A 26,445-nucleotide genomic window follows, 5' to 3' on the forward strand; every position below is an offset into this window, starting at 1 on the left:
TTTGTTAACACAGCTAAGAGGTACCGGAAGAGTTCTGAAATTGGCTTATATGTTGTGCGAAGAACATACCACCTTAGTCGTTTAGAACAGTAGTAGTCTAAATAATGAGTAAGGAACTATGAATTGTGAGACAAATTCGTTTATGAAACTTAAGTTTGTGAATGTTAGTTTTAGGAAAGAGTAAGATGATGGACTTTGGACGAATATATGATGATGTAGGAAAAGTTGTGGCATCCGATGCCAAAACTTTTTAAAAGGGGGGAGTATTGTAATAAATCGGAATAAGAGAATTCGAATTATTTTGAGATAATTGAAAAGAGGTATAGCTAGAATTTTTATACATTGTTGCAGCCGTGCTGCAGAGGCGATTTTTAGTTGGACATACGATACTTTGAGGCGCTTGAGATCAGACGGTATTAAGTCGCGGGAATTTAAATAATAGCCAGCTCGATAAGAGTTGAAAGAGTTAGTGTCACTCAGTCAGAAATTCTGCAGATATTGATACAATGTACGTTTTCGGAGAGCAACCGGCGATCGCCGGCCTATGTAATTGATTCCAATATCCGGTGATAAGGACTTCAGAACGGGTGAAAACGGTCAGTCATGTAGATTGAGAAAGATTTATTAGTCTGGAGACCCTGAGAGGAAAACAGTTCTCAGAATTCGAAGTAGCCGAAATTTTCTTGTAACCACCCAGCTTGGGAACGCTGATTTTTCAACTCAGCAAGAATGATCGTCCAATGATTTCGATTTTGGGACGTTTTGGTACCACTCATAGCGTGGGAGAGAAAGACCGGGGGAAAAAGTACCTCGGAAAAAGTTAGTCAGTCGGTCCGAGGAGCGTGATCAAAAATAATACCCCTTTAAGTCGGTCCGGGGACGTGATCTGAAAAATATCGAAAATATACCCCTTCGAGTCGGTACGGATAAGTAGAGAAATTATAAGTCATTGTAGAGTCAGTCATTAAAGATAGAGAAAAGGGACTTAGAATAATTAGGTTTTCACGAAGTAAGAGAAAAGTCTAGGTAGATCACGGAATAGAATCAGAGACTCGGTCGGCTCATAGATATTTGGAAAAGTTCAGTGTAGAGAAAAGTCCAGTCCTTTGTTTTTGTTGATTTTGTTCAAGTAGAACCGGAATATCAGGAATTTGGTAGTTGAAGAAATTTGGAAATAATTGGAAGTTAAAGTCAGCTTATCGGAAAATTAGTAAGGTAGCATTCGAGGAGTGATCGTCTATTTTGATTCGTAGTACGACCAGATATAAAATTGTGTTGAAATCTTGGATAGGAAATTTTGAAACGAAAAACGTTTGCGACGGAAAAGTGCGGGAAGTTCGGTTGAGTGTAAAGAATTCGCCGATAAGTGCGGGTAAGGTCTGGTGTCGAAAAGTTTTCATCGGCAGCGTCAGACAACAGCAGTCGCAGAAAAGGTAGAAAGTTCCAATTTTTATTCGTCCAGAGTCTTGAAAGCTCCTCTGAAATTCATTGATAAAGTATTGATTTATTATTGAGCGCTAAGTTGGGAAGTTGAAATTTAACCCAAGATTTTGGTTATGAAACTATGTTTTATTGTTTTACGCTTATTTGCATGTGTTTAAGAAATTGAAGATTCTTGTTGGTCGTTTTGGACCGAGTGCGTATTTGTAAGAGAAGTTTTAATTTTATTTTCCAATAGATTTATTTGTTAAAGTTCTTCGTGAGTTTCATTTAAACATCTCCCCAGAAATAATAATATTCAACTTCAAGACCTGTCCTTCGTGCGACGGGCCGGATCCACATATTTTTCCCCTTTCGAGGGCCTTCTTATTGTGTACTTAACATCTAAAAAATAATCACCCCATGATCAGTGGAAAGCCGCTCTTCTACTGATCGAGGTACTGGGGTGCGTTTATTACACACTATTGACACGTTTCAAGAAAAAATAAACACTCGTTGCCAAGGCATGGAACTGATATCAATCAGTTGTGCTATCTTGCAGACCAAGAACTTGTTGAAGAGTTCAGAAACTGAATTGCTAGAATTAGTTGGCAGTTTAGTTTGGAGTTATGAAGAAATGTCTTCAGACATTTTGAAAGAAATCCCACGTCTGAGGAGGTTTTTAAAAGTGCGGCTAGCGTTCCTGAAGAAAAAGCTCTGAAGTGCAGTTCTTTGAGACTATTGCAGTTTAATGTCGAGTATGAGCTTCCAGATTCTGTTCCAAATTCAACGTTAGCACTTGGAGTTTACCTTACATTATGTGTTTCTGAGTTTTTCCAAAACTAAGCTTATCCAAAGTTATCTCAGATCTACTATGAGCCAAGCTCGACTATCTTGCTTGGCTATTTTTTCCAATGAGCATGGTGTAGCCAGAGGGATCGACTTTGATGAGACTATTTCTCAGTTTGCAGAGAGCAAAGTCAGAAAAAAGAAGTTATGAAAGAAAAGATGCTGATAAGTTGTTGAATTTGTGCAAAAAACTGATTTTTTTCATTGAAATATAATATTTTACGTGTTGCCCTTCACACCTCTATGCCCATGTTTCAAACACTTCAAATAAAAACTTGTAATTTTGTTAACAAACAAAAAAAGCTCAACAATGTTATGTAATGTTGGGGGGCGACAAGTTGAAATTCCGCCCCGGGTGTCACAAGAGCTTGCTACGCCTCTGCTGGTATTGCAGCTTTTTCAACATTAATCGGGGGCAAACGGTCGGCAGAAAGTTTTCTTAATAATCCGGGATCAGTTGTAGTCACTCGGTCAACAGTCTTCCACAAAGCGACCGTCGAACGCCCACATGTAGACCCCGAGTTAGTATCCTCCGCCTTATCAAGGGGATTCCGCTCAGCTGTGATTTGTTTAGCTTTTTTAAGGATGCGGTTTTCCGATAATAAGTTATTCATTTGTTCGTTTCGTGGAACGATCAGATTTTTCAAAGTTTCAATTTCCTTATGTAGAGGAGTAATAGCCTCTTTGACTGCTTGACGTATGATAGCATCAATTTCTCCGTAATATTCCGAAATTTTTTTGGATTTACAACTTTTACAAATCGACTCGTTCAAGCGTCCTTTTTCGCGCATTTCCATAAAGTTATCAGTCGGAATTTTCACACACTTGATATGGAACTAACCTTCACACAATTTACAATCAATTGCTTCATCATTTCTATCGATCTTGTTCACGCATTCAGAGCAGACGATACCACGTACTCGCGACATGACGGCTGAATGAATAAGGCCCGGTACTTTCACGTGCGAATAACTAAATTTATTCGATAGATAAGTCTTATTCTTAGGATAAGTAAAAATGCAGTCTTTTCACTTTCAGACAGTGTTATTCATCGAATAAATCTGTCATTGAAACTCGTTAATGAGATTTTATTTGTCATAGATCGAATGTCGGTACGTCATAATTGGTTGAATTTTTTAGATTCTGGATGTATGGTTATTATTTGTGTGATTTTCACGAAATATTTGCTTTCTAGTTGGAATTATGACAATTTCCACAATGATGTATCTTATTTTACATTGATCAGTGAAAAGTAGTATACCGTGTTTTCATAGAATTGTTATTCGTCAAATAAATAATTTCATCTGAAACATAGACATAGAGACTATATGTCTATGATCTGAAAGCACCGAAATAAGGTATCCTTCAGATAGGAAATTATTTGACAGATACTTATTGACATTGAATAAAATTTATTCGAAGGTGAAAGTACCGGGCCTAAGTGTATTAAGTGTAAATAAATAATTTGAATCAGTCTGACGTTTTAATTAAGCTAAGAAAAAGTTAAAATATTGAGATTCTTCAAAGTAAGTGATGCCCACGAGACCAACGAGACGAGACTTTAGTTTCTTCTCGTCTCGCCGATAAGACACGAAGTCTCGTCTCGACTCTCGTAGGCTCCTAGTCTCGGCTCGTCTCGAGTCTCGTTCAAGAGTCTCGTAAAAGTCTCGTGGTCTCGTCGTTGATACCATTTTTTAAAAGCGAAATATTTAAATCTATTGATTATAACGCATATTTTAGTTTATCCACCGAGTAATTCTTTCCAATTATTTGCCTTTGAAAGTATAACTATAATATAATATGAAATTTATTTATTGATTGTTGTACTTGTTTCAAAATCTATAGAAGCATATCAAGCAAAAACTTCCGTCTATCGTTCAGTATCAGAAATCAAATATCTAGTTATAATTCTTTTAAATATGGCGAATGAATCGAGTGCTTCCCGTAGAAGATTTTCAGATTTTCGGCCTCATTGGACATATTCTGAAGTTGTTTTAATATCGAAGAAAAGTTTCAGAATATCAAAATTGAATTTCGAATTATCTTTTCACACATTGAATATTTATGGGTTCAGCTGTGGGGTTACTCACTCTCCTGAGTTCACGACCCACTAAACCTAACCTGCTTCACATTGGTTCCGGGCATTTGCCTATAAACCATTTATCCCTTGATCGGTTAATTTCTTCTTGCACATTGTCGTGCTAGGGTTTTCATGTTCGTCCATTTCGGATATCTCTTCTTAGTATAGTTTTAATAAGTTTGCGTACTCATTTTAATCTCTCCTTAATTGATCTCGCGGTCTCCTTTTGTAAATTCTCATTCTTCCTCCGGATCGTAGTCCACTAGTCTCCTGAGTTCGTCGTTTGGTTGTTCCTTCGCTGTTTCGAATAACTTTTCAGCTTTCCTCTTCATAAATTCGGTGATGGTTTCCCACTTCAAATCTCGATATATCTGTTAGTTCCTGACAAACCAAGGCCCATCTATGGCACATCGTGGTAGCTTGTTTTCTGTTGCCTGAATTCCTTGTATATGGCTCTTTGCCGCGAATCCCCAAGCTCTTGATCCATCAGGTCAGTTGTGGTCTAGCAACGGCTTTGATTATTTTCAATTTTGTCTCGTTTGACACGTGGCTCTTTCTACCTTTCAGCGGGTAGAGCATATTCATCGCTGCCTTGGTTTTGTCAACGGCTTGTTTGATATGGCTTTTCCAAGTTAGACCTTTGTCTAGGTCTAGGGTGATACCTAAATATTTCGCTTCGTTTTTCCACTCGATTTCTTCTCCATCTACCTCTAGATTTGTTGTAGTTCTCAGTTTCCTCTTCTGGTAATAATATCGCTTGGCTCTTTTGTCCATTGAGCTTTAGTTTCCATTTAATACACCAGTCATTTATTTCATCTATAGCTTCTTGTAATTTTCCTTCTATGATTTCTGGCTTGCGATGTCGCATTGTGATTCCGGTGTCGTCGGCATATAGCGTTAGCATAGTCCTTGGAGATTTTGGTATAACGTGAATAAATATGTTATACAGAAACGGCCCAAGTACTGACCCTTGAGGCACCCCTGCTTCCATATATCTGGTTGTCGAGTTTTCTCCTTCCACTTTCACGTAGAATCTTCTGTTCCTTAAATAATTCCTAATCAACTTGCACAGTTTGATTGAATATCCAGCACATCTCATTTTGTAAATCAATCCTTCATGCCATACTCTGTCGAATGCTCTGGCGACATCTAGTAGTACAAGACCTGTTGCTTGTTTATTTTGGAATCCTTCTGTTATGTATTCTGTGAGTCTCAGTAATTGCTGTTCTGTTGAGTAATCTCTTCTGAATCCGAATTGCTCTGCTGGAATGAGATTTAGATTTTCAGATTCTTCTGTAAGCCTCCTGGCGATTACTCTTTCTACTACTTTTCCTAGGGCTTACAATAAACTTATCGGCCTGTAGTTTTGGGGAAATTTTTTTTCTTTGCCTGGTTTGTAGAACACTATGACTTCTGCAGTTTTCCACTTTCTCGGATAGTGTTCAGTCCTCATTATACCGTTTGCAATATTTGTGAGAGCAGCTATACCTTTTTTAGGTAATTTCTTCAACATAGCATTCGTTATTTTATCACTTCCAGGAGCTTTTCTATTTTTCAAGCTTCTGATTATCTCCTTTATCTCGAATGGAGAGGTTGGTTTTTCTATTTTGTCGTCTACTGGTGGTTCGTCCATTTCTTCTTCGTTGTTCTCAACTAGTTCTTCCAGATCATCATTATCGTCATCAGGTCTGTAATTTATTCTAGATTCTCTTTCGATCGAGTCAAATATATCAAAGACCACCGGCTCGTGTTTTACATACCCTGAAATTTTTAACCAATAAGAGTGCGTTCGTCATTACGAAAAACGTAATGCAGTTGTGTACCTTGCGGTTGCGAAATACTGAGCCGACTCTTCTAACCACTAAGCTACGGACGCTTTATATAAGTAGACATTTTTGGTAATAAATTTAATGGGCTTTTGGAGAGTGGTGCAAACAAAATTTTCATGAATAACGAAGGTTGGCAAATTCTAGAAACAAAGGGTTCAAAATTAGAAAAGTCTAATGTACAGGGTTGTGTAGTGACAAACAATGAGAGTTTACCTTGTATAGGAAAAGTTTGTGTTCCAATTTCGCTAGAAAATAAAACTGTTGTTTTTGACATTTACATAAGACCATCACGATATAAACTTGTATTAGGAAAAAATTTTTGGGTAAAAATTGGAATAATTCCTGACTTGCGTAAAGACAAATGGTTTTTTCTGATAAAAAATCAAATGAAAGTATTTTCTCGAATTCAAGTTGTCATTTGGAATCTGCGGGAAACTAAACACCTCAACAACGAAAAAGGCTCAATTTGATTATCGATAAATATTTTGAGGATATTAAAGACATCAAATTAGGTTGCACTGACGCTATAAAACATGTTATAGAAATTAAAGATGACGCGAAACAGAGATATTACCGTGTAAGCTCTACATTACAAAGTAAGATAAATCAAGAATTAGATTTTAAGCTTGAACTAGGCGTTAATGAACCCAGCAAATCGGAATGGTGTTCACCAATTTTGATGGTCAAGAAAAAGGTTAATTCTTATAGATTTGTAACTGACTTTAGACAACTGAATAAAGTTTCGGTTAAACCAAAGTATCCTTCACCTTTCGTTCACGAAATTCTTGATTCTCTGGGAGATGCAAAATATATGACTTGATACTTAAAATGCTTATTTTCAGGTTCCATTAGATGACAATTCAAAACAATATACAGCCTTTACTGTACCAGGAAAAGGTCACTTTCAGTATAGACGGCTAGCTGGGGGTTACATGGATCCGCTCAAACATTTCAAAAATTCGTGGATAAAGTTTTCGGTGATCTAAAGCCATACGTATTCGTGTATCTTGATGACTTGATTACAGTAGCACCGGATTTTGAGACGCACCTAAGAATTTTAGAGGAAGTATTTGAGCGGTTAAGATAAAATATTGAAAAAAGAGAAATGTGTTTTTTGTAGAGATCCATTAGAGTACTTGGGTTTTGCTGTTGATAGAAACGGACTATCAGTAAATCCCAAGAAAGTATCAGCGATTTTTGAAATGCCAAGGCTAGAGTATCCTAAAGATGTGAAACGTGTAATAGGAATGCTTTCTATCGTATATAGGTCTGTTCCTGATTTTGTTGCATCTTGCACCACTCACTAGAGAAGAAAAACATTAAGTGGAATTGGACGATGGAATGCGAAGAGGCTTTCATTAGAATTAAGACTAGGGGAGAGTTCCTTTGAACTGGACGGCCCATGAACCGGACGCTACAGTTTTTTAAAACACTCGATGGTGATTTGGCATCCTTTACGTACATCCCATTTTCGCAAAATCGATCGAGATCTCTTGTAAAATGGCTGACCCAGTGGCTCGCGCCTTGTTGCGAAAATGGGATTTACGTAAAGGATGCCAAATCACCATCGAGTGTTTTAAAAAATTGTAGCGTCCGGTTCATGGGCCGTCCAATTCAAAGGAACTCTCCCCTACATTTGTGTCGCCTCCAATACTTTCATGTCGCAATTGGAATTTTCCTTTAATTCTTCAGACCGATGCATCAGCACAGGGCTGGGGATGCGTTTTGTATCAAACATATGATGGTCGCGATCACGTAGTTTGCTATTTATCTAGGTCGCTGACAAAAAATGAAACCAAATTTGGCTCTACGCAGTTAGAGATCCTAAAGGTTACTTGTGCTATAGAAATCTTAAGGAGTTATATTGAGGGTCGGAAGTTCACCGTTGTCACGAACAATTACGCCTTGAAGTGGATAAATGACTTGAAAGATCCAAAAGGCAGATTGGGAAGATGGTGTCTGAAATTACAAAATTATGACTTTGACGTTGTTCATAGGTGTTATATCTTCCAGAATAATTACTACGTTGGATTTTTTAGAATTTTATTTAAGCATCAATATAAATCTCATTCGATATCTAGCATACAACTGACGGGCCTGACTCCGTCTCATTGAAGATTACCATCATTGGAACATGTGGTGTTTCTCAGATAACGAATACATACATTCAATACATAACACCCTTCCCACCTATTCCTTTGAAAGGAATGAAACTTCAAAACAAAAAAATAAACATTTCCGAAAATTATAATAATACTAACAGTTTTTGTGAAACAATTTTCTTACTTTTTCTTTATTCATAGACAAGCCTTTCAGGCGGTCTTGCATTACGTTTAGGTCTACGCCTGGTACTTGATTCGGAAGCAAGCCCATCCGGAGAATCATCAGGAACATTTTGAGAAACTAAGGATTTTTCTAATTCACTTTCGGAAATCTCCGAATTTGAATTTTCATCCGTTGTAACATCCAATGCCTCCGCTCGATCCTTAGGAATTTGCAAACAGTTTGAACTGGTAGCACTTGATATGAATTTATTACGTTCTACTAATTGATTAATATGTCGTTTCCACTTAGCATAATTGAGTTCAGGAATCTCACAAAGAAAAACACACTTGCCTAATTGCTTTTTTATAACCGCGATTATAAAAAATCGTTTGTACTCATCATTTTTCTTTGCGAATTTAGGCCAACCATTTTTAACAAAGTTTGCGATTTTAGACAATTGTGGATCAAATCGTATTTTCAGTTTAATTAACTCAAAATTCATGTTCACATCACTATTCTGAAAATAATTTAAATAATTCACATCAACATTATCAATAGGTTCTGAATAATTAATTGGTGACCGGGATAGAAAATCAGCAACATTTCTCTCGGATTTAATGAACTCAACATCATACTGATAGTTTGATAGGAAAACGGCCCACCTCCTCAGTCTATTTGCGGAAAATTGAGGGATTCCCTTTGCCGGATTGAAAATGGACATTAATGGTTTATTGTCTGTCACTAAAGTGAACTTCCTTCCAAACAAATATTGGTTAAATTTACTTATACCAAAAATAATCGCTAATCCTTCCCGTTCAATCTGGCTGTAGTTTCTTTCAGCAGATGATAAAGTGCGTGATGCATAAGAAATGACCCGTTCTCCACCCGTATTATCAACCTGTGAAATCATAGCTCCTAAACCAACTGGGCTAGCATCAGTTGTTAGTTTAATTGGCAACTTTACATCAAAATGTGATAGAACTTTATTTGACATTAATATTTTTTTAACTGTAGAGAATGCTTCATCGCATTTTCTATTCCACATGAATTTAGAATAGAAAATAGTTGCCAAATTTGGAACAAATTTTCCGTAATAGTTTATTATACCTAAAATCGATTTCAATTCTGTTACTGATTTAGGAATTGGTGCTTCTTTTATAGCCTGAATCTTTTCATCATTCGCATGAATACCATCCTCACTAATTGTGTACCCCAGATATTGAACTACCCTTTCATTAAATGAACATTTCTCTATAGACACTTTCAATCCGGAATTTTCCATAATATTTAGGACTCGAAATAAACGCTCATCATGTTCAGCTTGATTCTTTCCGCTTATTAGTAAATCGTCAACAAAAACTTTTACACCTGGTATACCGCTAAAAAGCACTGTCATCAATTTCTGAAATTTAGCACACGCCGGAGCTACTCCGAAAGGTAATCGCAAATAACGAAAGAGACCTTTATGAGTACTTATTGTAACTAACTCTTGCGATTCCTCCTCTAATTCAACCTGATTGTATGCATGTGATAAATCTATTTTAGAAAAAATTACTGATCCTCCTAGTTCGGCCAGAATATCGTCAACAAGTGGAAGAGGAAACTGATCAACCTCGAGGTGGGGATTGATCGTTATTTTAAAATCACCACAAATTCGTACTGAACCATCTTTTTTGAGTACAGGTACTATAGGGGAGGCCCATCTCGAATAATCAACCTGTTTCAATACCCCCAACTCGATGAGTCTATCAATCTCCTTCTCCACCTTTTCTTTGATACCGTAAGGCAAGGGTCTGGCTTTAATGAATTTTGGTGATATATCTGCATCTTTCAATTTCAGTGATAATTTTTCTTTATTGAAACACCCCAATCCAGGTGAAAATACGTGTGAGAATTTCTTTTTTAAGTCTTCTGTTGAGGTAAAAAAATGAAATGAACTCGAAATTTTCAAACCAAACATGTACATAAAATCCCGACCCAAAATAGGAGGTCCACCGTTTTTGATAACGTAAATATCTAACCACTTTATGATATTCCTGAATCTAATTTTTAGTTTGCAAACACCCGCCGGAAACATTTTATCGCTATTGTAAAAATACAAGCTACGTTCAGCTTTGCTCAATGAATATTTACGCAAGTTATTTAACCAAAAAGAATATGAAACTGCAGATACACTTGCTCCCGAATCCAGTTGAAACCTATGTTTGAATTCATCAATATAAACATGAACGAAAAAAGGTTCATTGAATTGGTTGATTGATTTTGTATCTGTCAAATTAAAAAAATCATCTTTGACTTCTATAAAATTCTGAAACCTTTTTGGACCATTTCTTTGATGTTCCCTATTGGGACATAATCTCGCTAAATGACCTACTTCATTACATACATTACATGTATAATCCTTAAACCTACAATCACTGGTGAAATGGTTGCGTCGACCGCAAACTGTACACTTTTTCCGCCGATTCTGGACGTTCTTGGATGCTGAGAAATATGGTGTAAGCCTGGTTCAATTTTAACTTCCTCCATACATGAATTTTTCTGGGCCGCCATTTTGCTGGATGCAATGGTGATGACGTCACTGAAACTGCATGTAATTTTCTCTTCGAATAATCTATCTTGAATGGGTCCTTTTTCGAAACCAATTATAAAACGATCTCGTAGAACCCAGTCATAAACAGTGCTGCCAAATTCACATTGTCCGGCCAAACTTCTTACTCTAGCAGCCCAGTTAGCTACTGTCTCGTGGGCATCCATTGCTGAATTATAAAATTTATAGCGAGCTGCAAACGGTGACAAAGAGCTCTTAAAATGCTCATCAAATATGGACGTTAACTCATTATATTGCTTATTTTCTGGAACGACTGGCATGCATAAATTATACATCAGTTTGTAGGCCTCTTCATTCAGCGAATTCAGAAGAATCGCCCGTTTCTTTTCATCATCTTCAATACCATTCGCTTTGAAATAACTCTCCAAACGGCGATTATAAATTGTCCAATCACTATGAATATCATATTCACGTAATGCACCAAGCTTATCAGACATCTTGAACTCACTAATCGACTTTTATCCTCGTCGCCAATGTTATATCTTCCAGAATAATAATTACTACGTTGGATTTTTTAGAATTTTATTTAAGCATCAATATAAATCTCATTCGATATCTAGCATACAACTGACGGGCCTGACTCCGTCTCATTGAACATTACCATCATTGGAACATGTGGTGTTTCTCAGATAACGAATACATACATTCAATACATAACAATAGGAAAGGTAAATTAAATATAGTGCCTGATTGTTTGTCCAGAGCACCTGAAGAAGCCATCTCCTCAGTCCAAGCCGATAAAAATAAGTCTGTTAATTGCGACCGATTGCGAGATCCATGGTACGATAGGTTGTTCGATAATATTACAAAGAATCCCTTACGATATCATAATTTCCGGATTATTGAAGACAAAGTATACATTCACATACCTAACCGGTTCAAATATCTTTCACAGAAATCCAATGAGTGGAAGGAAATTATTCTGTAGTATAAAAGAGCAGCACCTTTGAAAAAATACCACGATCTGTGTGAGCAACTATTATAAGTTGATTAACAGATTAATAAATGTTATGACTTATTATTATTATTAATCCTGACATGGATCTTCCTGTTCAATCTGTGAATGCAAAGAACTAAAGAGAAAAGTGGAAACAGCTTTTAGGAACATTGATTTTGCTGATTATTCAAATTTAAAACCTCATAGGTCAAGATAACTGCGATCAGATTGTTACTAGTGAAATAATAGAAGTTCCGAAAAATTCTGCGGCTCTGTCTAGAACTAAACTGGGTTGGATTCTACATGGAAACCTGAGAGGATTTAGGGATAGAGCTTTTGTGTATACAGGTATAGATTTTTTCGGACATTTTGAAGTCACTATTGGTAGGCGAAGAGAAAAAAGGTGTGGTGTACTATTATATATTATATTTACATTTATGTCAGTAAGAGCACATTGAGATTGCTGAGACACTAAACACTGATTCAACCCTTCTGGCGATAAAACGTTTCATGTCGAGGAGAGGAAAACCTCAGATGTTTCTAACAGACAATGGAACGAATTTTCACGCTGCAGAGAATGAGCTTATGAAGAGGTGAATAATGAGGTAATAAGCCAAGGTTTATGCGCTGATGGTATAGAGTGGAAATTTATACCTCCATATAGTCCACATATGGGAGGAGCATGGGAGAGGATGGTGAAGTAAGAGTTGTGGATAGTAAATTAAAAATTGGTATTTATCGTAGACCAGTATCCAAGCTATGTTAGAGATGTAAGAGATGTTTAGAGATATGTAAGAGATGTTTAGAGATGGGTGAAGAAATATGTTCTTTACGGGGAGGAGAAAACGTTGAAGATTTATCTTCGTTACATTATTTATTTTTCTGAATGTTGGATTCAAGTATTTTTTGAGTAGTTAACAGTAATAAGATTGATTGAAACAAGTTGTCAGCCCAAAAACTAATTAGAAATAAAAAAGTTTTCACACCGAGTGTTCAATTGTACAAACCCAAGTGTTTAACATGTTGACTGCGATATCGGTCCCCGATATAGAATCTCTTTTCTGGTGCGATTGAAGTGAGATCCAATATTTCCTCATGTGCTAACTCCATAACAAATTTATATATAATAATAAACTAAGACTTTCCGATTTTAAGGTAACGTTCGAGGAATCTTACACAATATGGCATTGAACAATATTTTAGATATTGGTCCCCGGCGACCTATACCGCACCAGAGGAAAGCTCTGGTATCGGTCTCCGGGGACCGATACCGCACGGTAAACGAATCTTGAAAAATACATAACGCAGTCAACGTGTTAATTGTACAAACCCAAACAACCCATTACTTTTTGATGGAAAGCTTATTCTTAATCATTTAGTACTTCAGAATAAACACCTGAGACTTTTTCATGCTGGACCTCAATTGCTGCTTGCAATTACACAAAAGTTTCGGATAACATCAGCATGTGGCGAAAGGAATTGTTCGATCATGTTTTAGGTATAAGCTTAAACCCGCCCATGCTGTAAGACATATGAAGCCTACATGTCTTTATCTTTTTTGTAACAAAGGAAGTTCATTAAAAACTAGTACCTACCTGGCTTAGACACAGAATCCTTTATCGCGACTTTGAAGAGATTTTGTTCTAGAAGAGGTATTTCATCTCATATTTATTAGGAAAACGGCTCTAAATTTATGAGAGCTCAGGGTAAATTGAAATCATTATTTAAGTTTTTGTTGGAAACTCAAGAATCTATTGAAAATCACTGAAAATCACTCATACAATAATAGAAAGACGTAACCTCCTGAAACCCTGGATCAACGATCACTCATTACGGCTTATCAGAAAGAAGAGGTCTCTGTGGCAGAGATACTTGCGGACCAGATCCACACTCGACTATTCCGTCCACCGAAACTATTCCAATTATGTTTCGACCTCGCTACAGAGGTCTAAAAGAAACTTTGAGAATAAACTAGCCGCTTCCAAGAACAAGAAGAAATTCTTCAAATATGTGAGATCTTCCTTGTGCACCAGCGTGAGCGTTCCTGTTGTCAGAGGTGACTCGGGCGGCCTGAGTAGTGGTTGCGAGGAGTCGGCCGACATTCTCGCGAAATCTTTCTCTCGATCTTTCTCCCCCGAGCCACCGGGTGCGTGTCCGACCCCTCGGGGCCCTCGATCCTGCACAGAGATAGTAGACATCGAGATTGATGAGGTGATGGTGGAGCGCCACCTTTCAAAGCTCAACGTTTCTTCTGCTCCTGGTGTTGACGGTATCACCCCATTCCTTCTGAAACGATGTGCTGCTGCCCTGTCTGCCCCACTCTCCGTCATATTTCGTAGATCCATGGCTACCCAATCACTTCCTTCCGACTGGCTCTACGCAGCTGTTACTCCAATCTACAAGAGCGGAGATAAGCTCTCACCTGACAACTATCGCCCCATTAGCCTTCTGTCGTCTGTTTCAAAGGTGCTGGAAAGAATTATAAGCGAACAACTTCTTGAGTTCTCCCTTTCGACTGGGCTGATCCCTGACGAGCAGCACGGATTTGTCCCCGGGAGATCTACCACCACAAATCTTCTCTCTTGCATATCCGATTGGACGAGGGCACTTGACTCTGGTCGGCCCACAGATGTTATATACCTTGATTTCTCCAAGGCTTTCGACAGGGTGCCGCACAGCCGATTATTGGCAAAGCTGGAGCACGTTGGTATCCGGGGGAGGCTGCTCAGCTGGATTAGAGCCTTCTTATCTGGCCGTACCTACCGAGTGCGTGTGGGCGACGCGCTCTCTTCATCCTCTTGGTCCGTACTTTCCGGCGTGCCCCAGGGTTCCGTTTTAGGGCCCCTGCTCTTTCTCCTCTACACCTCCGACCTGCCTCGACAGTTCGGTTCCACCCTGTCACAGTTTGCCGATGACCTAAAGCTCTATAATGATCCCATAACGGAACACGGTACTCTTCAGTCTGACCTGGATACTTTGCAGGGGTGGTGCGAGGAGTGGTTACTCCCCCTCAACATCAGTAAATGCGTCGTCCTCCACATCGGAACGAACAACCCCCGAAAGAGATACACCATTGGTGGAGTTAACTTGTCCCCAGTCTCTCAAATCAGGGACCTCGGCGTTGCAGTTTCGGAAGATCTCAGCTGGTCCGCCCACATACAAAGCATAGCAGCCAAAGCCAAACAACTTGCATATATATTGAACAAATCCTTTAGAGGCTGCGACGATCGAGCTTTCGGATTAATATACAGGACATATATTCGTCCAGTACTTGAATACGCTGGTCCGGTCTGGTGGTGTTCCACGAGGGCCGCTTCCGAGGTCCTTGAGCGAGTGCAGCGATGGGCCACTCGTATACACTATGGCCCGAGCCGACCCCCGTACGAGCGGCGACTTAGTGCAATGGGTTTGACACTATTCGAGGATAGGCGTGTGCGTGGCGATCTGATTTTCACTTTTCGAGCTGTGACGGGTCAATTCGGTGGGAGGGTTCGCGATATGTTCCCTCTGAACAGAAACAATCTACGAGGGCATATCTACAAACTGAGACGGGAGAATTTCAAGTGCGCCCAACGTCAACACTTTCTCCCTAATCGTGTGTTTCATAACTGGAACCGATTGCCCGGGGAGGCTGTTCAGTCATCATCAATAAACTCCTTCAAGAACAATTACGATAGGTGGAGGTCCTCTCGGTGAGGGACCTCTGGTGTGCTGTCGGTGTGCGGACTGCGCTGTGGCGGGTGCATTCGAGTGTTGTGTTCATGCTGCGGTTTTAAGGTGGCTTTGTTTGATCCTAGACTCTATTTACCCGCGCCCGTTTGTACGCATTAGATGTTTATTTTTCCAGACTTTGTGAATCGAGTGTATAGGTTTGTCCTCTACTCGTTACTGTTGTTAAATAAATAAATAAATAAATAAATAAAATTATTGTAGTACAAGGCTAATCAGTTGGAATTTTATTCCACCAAATTTTGGAAGGCTTTGGGAGTCAAATATCAAGGGTGTGAAGTATCATTTGTACCGTGTATTAGGAGAAACTCTTCTAACTTATGAAGAATTTAGGATATTTCTCATTCAAATTGAAGACTGAAGACTTAATTCTAGGTCTTCTGACCCAAGCGACCTTGTTCTTTTGACCCCTTCTCACTTTTTGCTTGGAAAACCCTTGATGAATTTGGCAGAGGACAGGTTTCTAGATGATGTTAAGATGAACAGACTATCACGCTACAAACTCATCCAACTGATACATCAGGAATTTCGGCGCCAATGGCCGAAATTGTATCTGACTCATCAAAGAAAGAATAAAATAGAAGATTCCAGTCTCAAATTGGGTACCTTGGTTCTCATCAAGAATTAAAATTTGCCACCAGAAAAATGGCTCGTGGTGAGTAATCCAGCTTCATCCTTCAGATGTTGGAACTTTGAGGGTGGTGACTGTCAAGACAGCGAATAGTACGTTGAAGAGGGAAATCATCAAAGTCGATGCATGACATTAAAGCTGAAGTGAATACTAAAGTCTTGAACACCAGAGGTGTACGATGGGGGGCAGTATGGTGACGTAATCCACTTGTACGCAAAAGAACGCTTGCTATGACACGAGAGTGCAACGAGAGGAGAAAGATGCCATCCGTTGTTTGAAACCATTTCCAGCTTGTTAGCAATTCTTAGGAACCAAAACCCCAATTTGCCTGGGCTTTCTGTTTCTTCGCATAAAATTTACTCTAATTTCACCACTTAAATCATCTTGTTTTATCAGATATAGTTTTCAACTTCTGAGTGTGTTGTGTGTTCCTGGGTAAAACCTACAAGCTTGACACGTAGCTTTTTCATTTCACTCACCTTTCGATTTCTTCTCCATTGCTCCAACTTTTCTATTTTTTCATGCAATAGTTTTCTGATGGTTTTCGAACTAAAAGGCAATTTTTCAGCTGTCCTACTTCGTTCATTTGCTGCTCAGTTTCATAACCGACATCATATCCTGACGTATCAGGTAACATACAAATCAAAGTTCTGAGAGTTCGAAAAAAAAGAGACGAAGCACTTCGAGAAAAGATAGATAATGCCCAAGGATTATCGACCAACAGTATGGCTCATTCCCTATCTCCGTACATCGGACAACTTTGCTGACGTCATCAGGCCTGCAGGCTCGTCTTGGCAGGTTCATGCACTACCGTGCACCCATATGGTTGATAGTATGTTGAAATTTAATACTTATGCCGGCCACAGACTTCGTTCTTTACTATCCGTTCGTATCGCCGCGATTCGAACCGACGATTCTGATCGCCATCCTGTTTTGCCCACACACTTCGGTAAATCCTCACAGTTATTTTTCAGTCGTTTCGGATCTGTAGGTACTGAAGGGGAAACATCTTTTAGCAGTGGCGGCCGCGGTTACTGTGTCGAATAAAAATAAAAAAGGCGGTAAATTACCTGTACAAATTGATGAAATCCGTAATAAATTGTTTGTTTGCTGTCTTCTCAACCATCGTAGTTGAAATTGCTAAATAAACCGGCTTCATATAACTAACAGGTAAGTTTTTGAAAAAAAAAAACGTCAAATAACCAATAACCCTTCTGGTGTATTAAAGGAAAAGCTATTTTGGAAATTTTATGCATGGAAATAATATAAATTGATCATTACTTTAACTTTCGAAAAAGGATTCCCAATCTGAAATTGTCTACACCTGGACTGCAACTTACTTTGACAGGTTCTAGAAGTCTCAAGCATTGCTCAATTGCTTCACTTGGTGGCATATGCTCCAAATCCTCGATAACTCTCTTCTCAACCAAATTAACTAGTCTTGGCAAACACAAACGATTGGCTAGTTCGAGTAGGTTAACGCATCTCACTGCAGATACTGGAGGAACGTCATCCGTGTATAAGAAATATAGTAATTTATGGAATGTGTACTTCCTCACTCCAGGAAATTCTATCTGTAATTAAAAAATCATTGAAACTGTGATGAAAAAATGTCATTAACATTTTTCTGGTGCTCTAATGCAAAATCTTGGCATGAACAGTATACAGGATGAAATGCAGCCGCACACTGGTTCATTATTTCCAAACTGATCGAAATACTTCGAACTTCCAAATGAAACAGAAATATATCGTGCGAGTCGAACCTGCCTGTTCGTCATACCATAAAAAAGACCCAGTGCGAGTTATAAAGAATGTTTTCAATATAATATTGACAATCACATTACATAATATATAAGCGAATATGATGACTAGTACGCAATATAAAAACTGATACTGTGTAATGGTTAAATAGGTACCTTATATTAGTTTGAAAAATGTAGATTAGTTCAGTTTTGAATTCTCTCACTCGGTTTAGCAAGAACTAAAAAAAAAGAGCAACACAAAACAGCATGCATTCTCGTAGTCCTGAAATTGTAGCGAATGGGACGTCCACGCTGTGATCTACAGCTTCATCCACCATATGCCAGTTCAACACACAGCGGCATAATGTGGATGCAACTTTAGACTATTTGTAGATCACACCTTCTGGACATGAAAGAGACTTTTGTGGGCTTAGGTTTTCCCCACAAAAATTGGCAATGGGTTTTTACGCATATAAGGCAGCGGTTCAACAATTCGGAATCCCGAATTGTACACCTCCTACAATGTAAATTACAGTTCGAAATATTTGTATATGTTCATTTTTATTATTTTTCATCACAATTCAACAGTTTCACCCTAGGTCTTACCTCAACCAGGTTGAACTAGAGGTTGAATCTTTTTAATCGAATTTCCGAATAAATCTTTATTCTTTTTTTAATAGCTATTTTAACCTTAGTCATAGATACATGGAATGGAAAATAAACATTCCAAAGACTGGAGTGAGATAGTTGCTTAGTGTCGCCAATAACTATAGACATTCGTTTCGGAGATCAGTGTCACATCAATTTTCAGTACGAATAGATGGGAAGTATGTAAATTTTTCAATATAACGCCACTGCCTTAGTGTCGCACTGGACAGAGAAACATCGAATGTCTGTACTACGAAACATTAATTTCTAGCACTGAATGTCCATTCCATGTATCTCTGTTCTGAGATTTTAACATATGCGATTGGGAGGTAATGAATTCCATGTTTTATGGATTTCTACTCGTATTTTTTCATTTTTTATTATTTGTTCACCTATTTATGCAAATAATATATATTGATTGAAGTTGTATCATACCGTGAATATTTTGCAGTAGCTTTTAATGTAAGGGCAAAATATGAAGAAGCGACAGATGCCGAAATCATACAAAGTGTTTCCCATACGGATCTGGTTGGATGACATCAGATGCTGGACGGAATAAAAAGTGAGTTTTACAATTTTTTCATATCCTGAGATTTTTTGATTTTCTTCAGCTTACTCTCAGAACATAATGAATCTTGTGTTTCTTTTCACGACTACTTGCTGTCCAAAATGAGAATCTGCACTAGAATTGTTCTCGTGATGTGAATTTTTACAGGGCTTTCATTTTTTTGTAAATAATGCCTTCACTTTATGGATTGTGAGAGTCTAACTTCAAACAAATTCTGTGAATAAAGCACAGTTTTTTTGTTATAAATATACAAGCACAATTTTTATAATTTTTTCCGAGGGGGTAACTGCTTCCGAAATCGATGTACTTTTGAAGACCGAATTCGTCATCCGAAATCCCGAAATCATCATTCGAAATCCCGAAATCATCGTCGAAATCATCTTGATTTCCGAAATCAACGTACATTTTTCACAAAGTGCTTACCCTCTCAATTTTTTCTAATGACTATCCTATTTTTTAAGACTATTTCTGAAGGTTTTATCAAGTTACACTTAAGTATGTATGTACCGTAAAATGGGGTTACTTTGAACGATTTTTTGTTTTGAATCTATATATCTCCAGTAAGGCAGTGAATGAAAAATTCCAAAAAAATATATGTTACGGGCGTCAGTTCGACCTGTCTAATGACAAAAAAATGAGATCTCAAAACGATCATTAACATTTTTTTTTTAATTAATTTGTGGCTGTTCAAAGTAACCCCGCAGTCGGGGTTACTTTGAAAGCATATAATGAAACCATGCAATTTCAATGTAACTCCACAGATAAGGTTTCTTTGAACACTTCAAAACTAGAAACTTCTTGTTTTCGGAAGAAAAAAAAATTTATTCAACAGAAATACACAATTTACATAAAACGAGGTATTTTATTATCAACAACAGAATTCTAACATAATAAAAAATGAAAGGAACTAAACTAATATTTGGCACTGTTGCACTGTTTGAAAGCTATCTATTTTCAAAGTTTTCAGGTAAGAGCGAAGATGATTTTTTTACTCCTGGATTGTCCGACAGGTTTGTCTCATCGTAATTGAATATGTTCTTTCGCTCAACGCCCTGAATAGTTTCTTTCAAATTTACAAAAAACTTCGCCACCATTTCTGCTGAAACGGCGGATCTGTTTTTCTTTATATTTTGGTAATTTCGTAAAGTTATATGGTTCTTGTGTCTCTTCAAAAAACCCAACGCCCACTCCTTAGATGGATAATTATTTTTAAACTGAGGAATGTTTTTTCCAGACTTGGACAGGTAATAAAAGACACATTTTCTTGTGTCCCTCAAATCTAAAGGAAAACCCCACTACCCCAGGATCTGGACGCTTTTTACTATAATAATTTCCTCCTCTTCTGTCAGGGCAAGGTGGTGGCCAATATTGTTTACATGCTTTCCGCGCAGTTTATGCGTCCCTAATGAGATTCCATATGTTCTGGACGCTTCACGCAAAGACTTCTTCATTGAACACGGTTCAAAGTAACCCCGAAAACGATGTCTAACCTCATTGTTGTAATAAAAAATTCATACAAAAAAAGTAAGTTGAAATATTTCAAATTGTTTCAATATAGCTCTGCTATGAAAATGTATTGTTGTAACAAATATATTTTGTGAACATTTAGTGTAAATACTTACGGCTGCAGCAACAGAAGTTTGCACACCTTTTCGAATGTTACTTTTTTAGATTAGAAATGAAATGCCGAGATTGCCTACTTCATAGAAATAAGTTTCATACCATTGTTGCCATACCATTCTTAAATGTGTGGCGAATTGAGTGGTGAAAACTAGATGTCGCTAAACCTAATGATTATTTCAATATGAGTCAATATAACGAAATTTATTTTTTGTTCAAAGTAGCCACGTGGTTCAAAGTAACCCCGTTTTACGGTACCTACCAAATATCAAAGTCTTATTTCTTGTCGTTGAAAAGATATTCAACAAACATCGACTAATTCGAAAACGAGGGAATCTGATTCAACTTAATGAAATAACTCAGGTATTTTAAAAATAGAATGTCACGAGGTTCTTGATAATCATAAATAGTTGAATAAAACTAATTAATGAGAGTCTCAGCGAGGATATTCATTAGTTTGTCGTTTTGTGGAAAACAACGTTTGTTGAAAGATCGAAAAAAAGAATAAGAAATAAGAACTTAATATTTGGGTGCGCATGTGTATCTTGAAATAGCACCCTTTAAGAATAGTTATAAAAACATTAAGATTGTCGTTTGAAAAAATCATCATGTTGAGGTCACGCTGTACAACATTTTTCTGAATGAAAAATAGCGCAACTTAAACTACCGATCGCTCTTACAACAAAAAAACTGCCTTCCATTTAGTGAATTTGTTCAAAGTTAGAGACTTGCACGATATAATCTTCTGTTAACATCTATTTGTTCTATTACCAAACCGACCAGGAATTTGACAAGTTGAAAAACACATTCTTCAGTAAAGTGTATCTTTTCAGTACTATAAATATTCCATACCAACAATGTAGTATCATCTAGTACTGACAGGTTCTTCATAAATGATTTTTCCCCAGTGGGCGTCAATTTTGAAATTATATGTATGCTATTCAGATCAAAACCCTCAAGTAAGGAGCATCATTCGAAGCTAAATGCTATGCAACAATCTTCAATAAAGACCCCGAATTTACTGCTGCTCAATTAACTTTCTGAATTAATTCAATAAAAATACATATTAATTACTTTTCCTCCAATTTTGCGATAATCACCCCAATTCTTCGTAGAAGAACATTCATGACCCTAAATTGACAAAATATAAAACTTTCTGTTTCTGAAAAATCATAAAAATATATTCATTCCTGGAATGCCAGTAGTCGACAACAATTTCCTTTTCGTGTATATTGATTCATATTTTAATGTTGTAAATGGAAAATGAGTGAACTTTTTCAACTGATTTTGATCTACTCAATACAAATAAAACCTTCCTATACTATTTCAGGAAAACCTTATACATATAAATATAATGTTCCTCTAAAAATATCTTGCGAAGTCTTTGAACAATATTTAGCACGGGAATTTATAAAATACAAATCCTCAAAAATTTGGTATCACTTTGAAGATATATATTCGAAGTATTGCTTAATTCTTCAGGAACATGTAATTTATTAAGTTATTCAGCTACCCTGGCGAAATATTGTTCAGAGACTTCGCAAGATATTTTTTCGCATATTGCAGAAATATTTCACGTCGGATAACGCTTAATATATTCCAAAAAATTTTCTAAAATTTTATGGAAATATTTCCTATTATTGCATATGAAGCTTCCAAAAATATTTTTAGAAAGATTCCAGCCACTCAGTGGCGTGTCTAGACTTTGGGAATTAGGGAAGCTGACTTTTCTATCAAATGAATATGTTGATACCTTCATTTGCTGAAGGATGTCGGCGAAATTATTTGGGAATAAACATAAAGAAATAGAATGAAAGAATTATAGCAGATTCAAATATGAAAAATGAGGGAAAAAAGGAAACTATATAATTATACAATTTGCTGATAATATTCCCAATTTTTTTTTTTATATACCTAATATACTATTTACATATATATCAGAATAAAAATAGAAATAGGATAATATAATTATATTATCTTCATTTGTATGTCAACTCCAGTCTCCGATTCTGTTTGGCAAATTGATCTGAAACATCATCATAAAAAGTCTGTTCACCAGAAATATCTTGAATCAGTTCTTTCTCAATTGAAAGTATCGCCAATGCAGAAAGCCGTTCTTGACCTGTGGAGTTCCTGATGAAAGTTTTAATTCTTTTCAGGGTAGAAAAACTTCGTTCTGCAGAAGTACTTGTTACGGGTATAGTCAGTGTTAATTCACATAGTTTGAAAGTTTCGGGACAAGCTTCTTGTAAACCACTTTCTCGGATTGAATTCAAAAAATCGATTATGGTATTTTTATTCAAGCCCTCTGAAGTGGTGTATAAGACAGACAGCTCAGAACGCAGCGAGGGAAAGTCAAAGGAGTTTGAATAATTTTGTTTTAAAGAATTGAAGGCTTCTTCCGAAACTGTTTTCACTTCTTTGAAGTTGACAAGCTCCAGGAATTTCAAATTTTCAAAATTATTGAATCTGTCATCAATATGAACGGAAATATTGTCTATAATTCCATAAAAAAGTTTGCGAGCTTGCGCTTTTATATCTAAATGCTGGTTGTCCACAGTATCTTCTGTTCGACGTTTTTTTCTTTCTTGTTCCCTGGACAGAATTTCTAAATTTTCCAATTTTAACCAAAATTGTTCGAATTGTTCCCTTTTCGACAAAATTATAGATTTGAATTTCTGTATCTTCTTTATACAAAAATTAATATCATTGATTTTGCTCTGCAGAACACTATAGATATGATCACAATATGGAAATATCTCCGAAAATATTAGTAACAAAAAATTAAAATCAGTTTCTTGTAGTAGCATATGTGAATATCCGGTAAAAAAAACCACTGTTTCACGATCCCACTCTTGCTTATTATTTATTATATTCGAAAAGAAGGCGATTAGTGGTTGCCGATATTCGAATACAGTTTCTACTAGCCTACTATTATAAGTCCAACGAGTTAGGAGCAACTCTAGGTAATCTTTTTTTACCTCGGAATCCAATACAGCAGATCATTTGGGAGATTTGGAAAAAATGCCGCTAGGCCACTGAGGGTTTGGAAAAAAATTTTACATTGTTTTAGTCTACTAAGAGACTGCTGCATCACCAAATTGAGTCTGCATGTGCCATGCAATGTACAAAAAGTGCTGATGGTTATGTTTCCCTAATTTTTGCCTGCAGACCACCTAGGTGTCCTGCCATGACAGCCGCTCCATCGTAACTTTGACCCACTAATTTTGCACGACAATCAAGTTCTTCAATTGATAACTGAATTATGTCATTCAAGCACTGAGCTATTCGGTGCATAGAAACATCAACAAACCCAAAAAATCTTTCCTTTATTTCGCCTCTCTTTATAACATAACGGATAATCTTCGATAACTCACTCGAATTCTATATGTCAGTTGTCTCATCTAGAATGATAGCAACAAATGTTGCTTCGTTCACTTCCTTCTTGATTCTTTTCAGAACAACTTCTCCAATACAAAGATAAGGTCATTCTGAATCAAGTTGGATGTTCCCTTAAACCTTTCCAAGTGATGCTTTAAAGTATCATCATATTTTGCTATGAAATTCATCATATCGACATAGTTTCTTTTATTAGCTGAACTTTCGGATTCAGAATGTCCTCGAAAAGAAAGCTCATGTTTTCCAGGGTACAATACTACATCTATCAAACTTTTGAGTAGAGCGCGATTTTTTTTTACCTCTTCATTGTGTTTTTCCACAGCTAGTTTCTGTTGATGATCTAGCATATGCTCAATTCTTATTCTGCCAAATGTTTTTTTTTTTATAATGGCCTGCAAATGAGATTTGCTACTACTATGCCTCTTGATTAATCTATGTAGATTGTTCAGATCGGAAATACCGCTCTTATTCCATGAACTATTAACACTGGAAAACAAAATACATGGCCAACAAAACAATAATGATTTTTTGTCACAGCCAGTGAGCCCCTCACATTTTTTATAATTATCATTATTAAAATGTCTCACATAAGATTTTGTTGTTTGCTCAATTCTTTCAGAGTTAGCCTGCCTGTTACTATTTTTTGTTTTTTTCCTTCAAAATCATGATATTGTTCGAAAGAAGTGAATTTCCCGTTATTTTTAAACCACGGAAACACTTATAATGGTCAAATATCAATAGAATATGTCCAAATGAGAATATATATATTGCTAAAAATAAAAGTTTTAAGCAAAACGTTAAATTTCACGTTCGATGAATCGATGAATGAGCTTTCCAAATTTACGTGGTGGTGTTGTAGAAAATATTGCAAAAATCTATATGGAATATTTCAATGTGAGTTTGCGATCAACTTCAGATGATTTATTGATATTGAGCACCTGAACAGGTGAAAATGCTCTTATCTAACCCAAATGGCTTAAGTCCAACTAAGATGAATCTCCACTGGTCTGGTAGCATAAAGGGGGCTCCTAAGGAAAGGGAAACACGGAACCAACCCTCCTTCTGCACTTAGCTTGGTGGCTCGATAAAGGCTGATCAAGAACACACGGCACTTCTCAACTCAGAGACAGCACACGCAAAAGTTGGCAACGTTTTCGCGAACCCCAAGAAAAAATAAACTCGGAGACACCCACTCACACAATCAAAAAAGGAATAAAAATATTAAAAAATCGAGAATGGGGTGAAAAACTGCAGAAACTCACCCCATCAGACGGTTCCTTGTGGAAGGTTACAAAAAGCTTGATAAAAAAACCTAGTAGCGTCCCAAATTTAATCCACAATTCAAATTATGACACGGATGATCAAAAAGCCGAATTGTTAGCAAAAACTTTCGAAAACGTTCACGACATAGGCTGCGCACAATAATGTATTTCATCAATACCTTACTAACCCTTCAGATGTGAAAAAACTAATCAAAACCCTTCCTCCCAAAAAATCCCCAGGACTGGAGAACATCGACAACAAACTCATTACGAATCTTTCCAAAAAATGTATCGTGCAAATGACGTATATAATTAATGCAATTATAAAATTTAGCCATTGGCCTAACTCATGGAAAACCGCTCTTGTAATACCCGTTCACAAAACCGGCAAAAAGAAGCATTCCCCTTCTAGCTACAGTCCCATCAGTTTGTTGTCGATGCTGAGTAAACTCACAGAAAAAATTGTTTTGGATATATTAAAGAAAACACTGAAGAAAACTGAAATGCATAACCCATATCAGTTTGGCTTCAAGCAAAAACATAGTTCCACTCATCAATTAACAAGAATAATTACGGATATTATCAATGCGTTCATTGAAAAACAAAATACGGTCATGGTATTATTGAATATTGAAAAGGCATTCGATCGAGTTTGGGTTCAAAGACTATTATACAAAATGATACAGCTCAAACTACCGCCTTTCATCATAAAGCTTATCCAGTCTTACTTAGTTGATAGAAAATTCACCGTGAAATTGAACGACACAATTTCAGAAACTAAAACAATTAAAGCAGGCGTACCTCAGGGCTCCGTCCTTGGACCCGAACTATTCAACTTATACATTCATGACCTTCC

The 26,445-nt window shown here is 37.0% G+C and overlaps 1 protein-coding gene across 1 annotated transcript in view; it reads right to left on the minus strand.

Annotated features, from left to right (window-relative positions):
• Positions 1-26,445, minus strand: part of LOC123314419 (rho-related BTB domain-containing protein 2) — a 226,144-nt gene that overhangs the window by 30,148 nt on the left and 169,551 nt on the right. Inside the window, exon 6 of the mRNA XM_044899706.1 lies at positions 17,691-17,924. Coding sequence (XP_044755641.1) covers positions 17,691-17,924 — 234 coding nt within the window. The remainder of the gene's footprint in view (positions 1-17,690; positions 17,925-26,445) is intronic.

The sequence above is a fragment of the Coccinella septempunctata genome, chromosome 5 (genome assembly GCF_907165205.1).
Source record: "Coccinella septempunctata chromosome 5, icCocSept1.1, whole genome shotgun sequence".
Lineage (NCBI taxonomy): Eukaryota > Metazoa > Arthropoda > Insecta > Coleoptera > Coccinellidae > Coccinella > Coccinella septempunctata.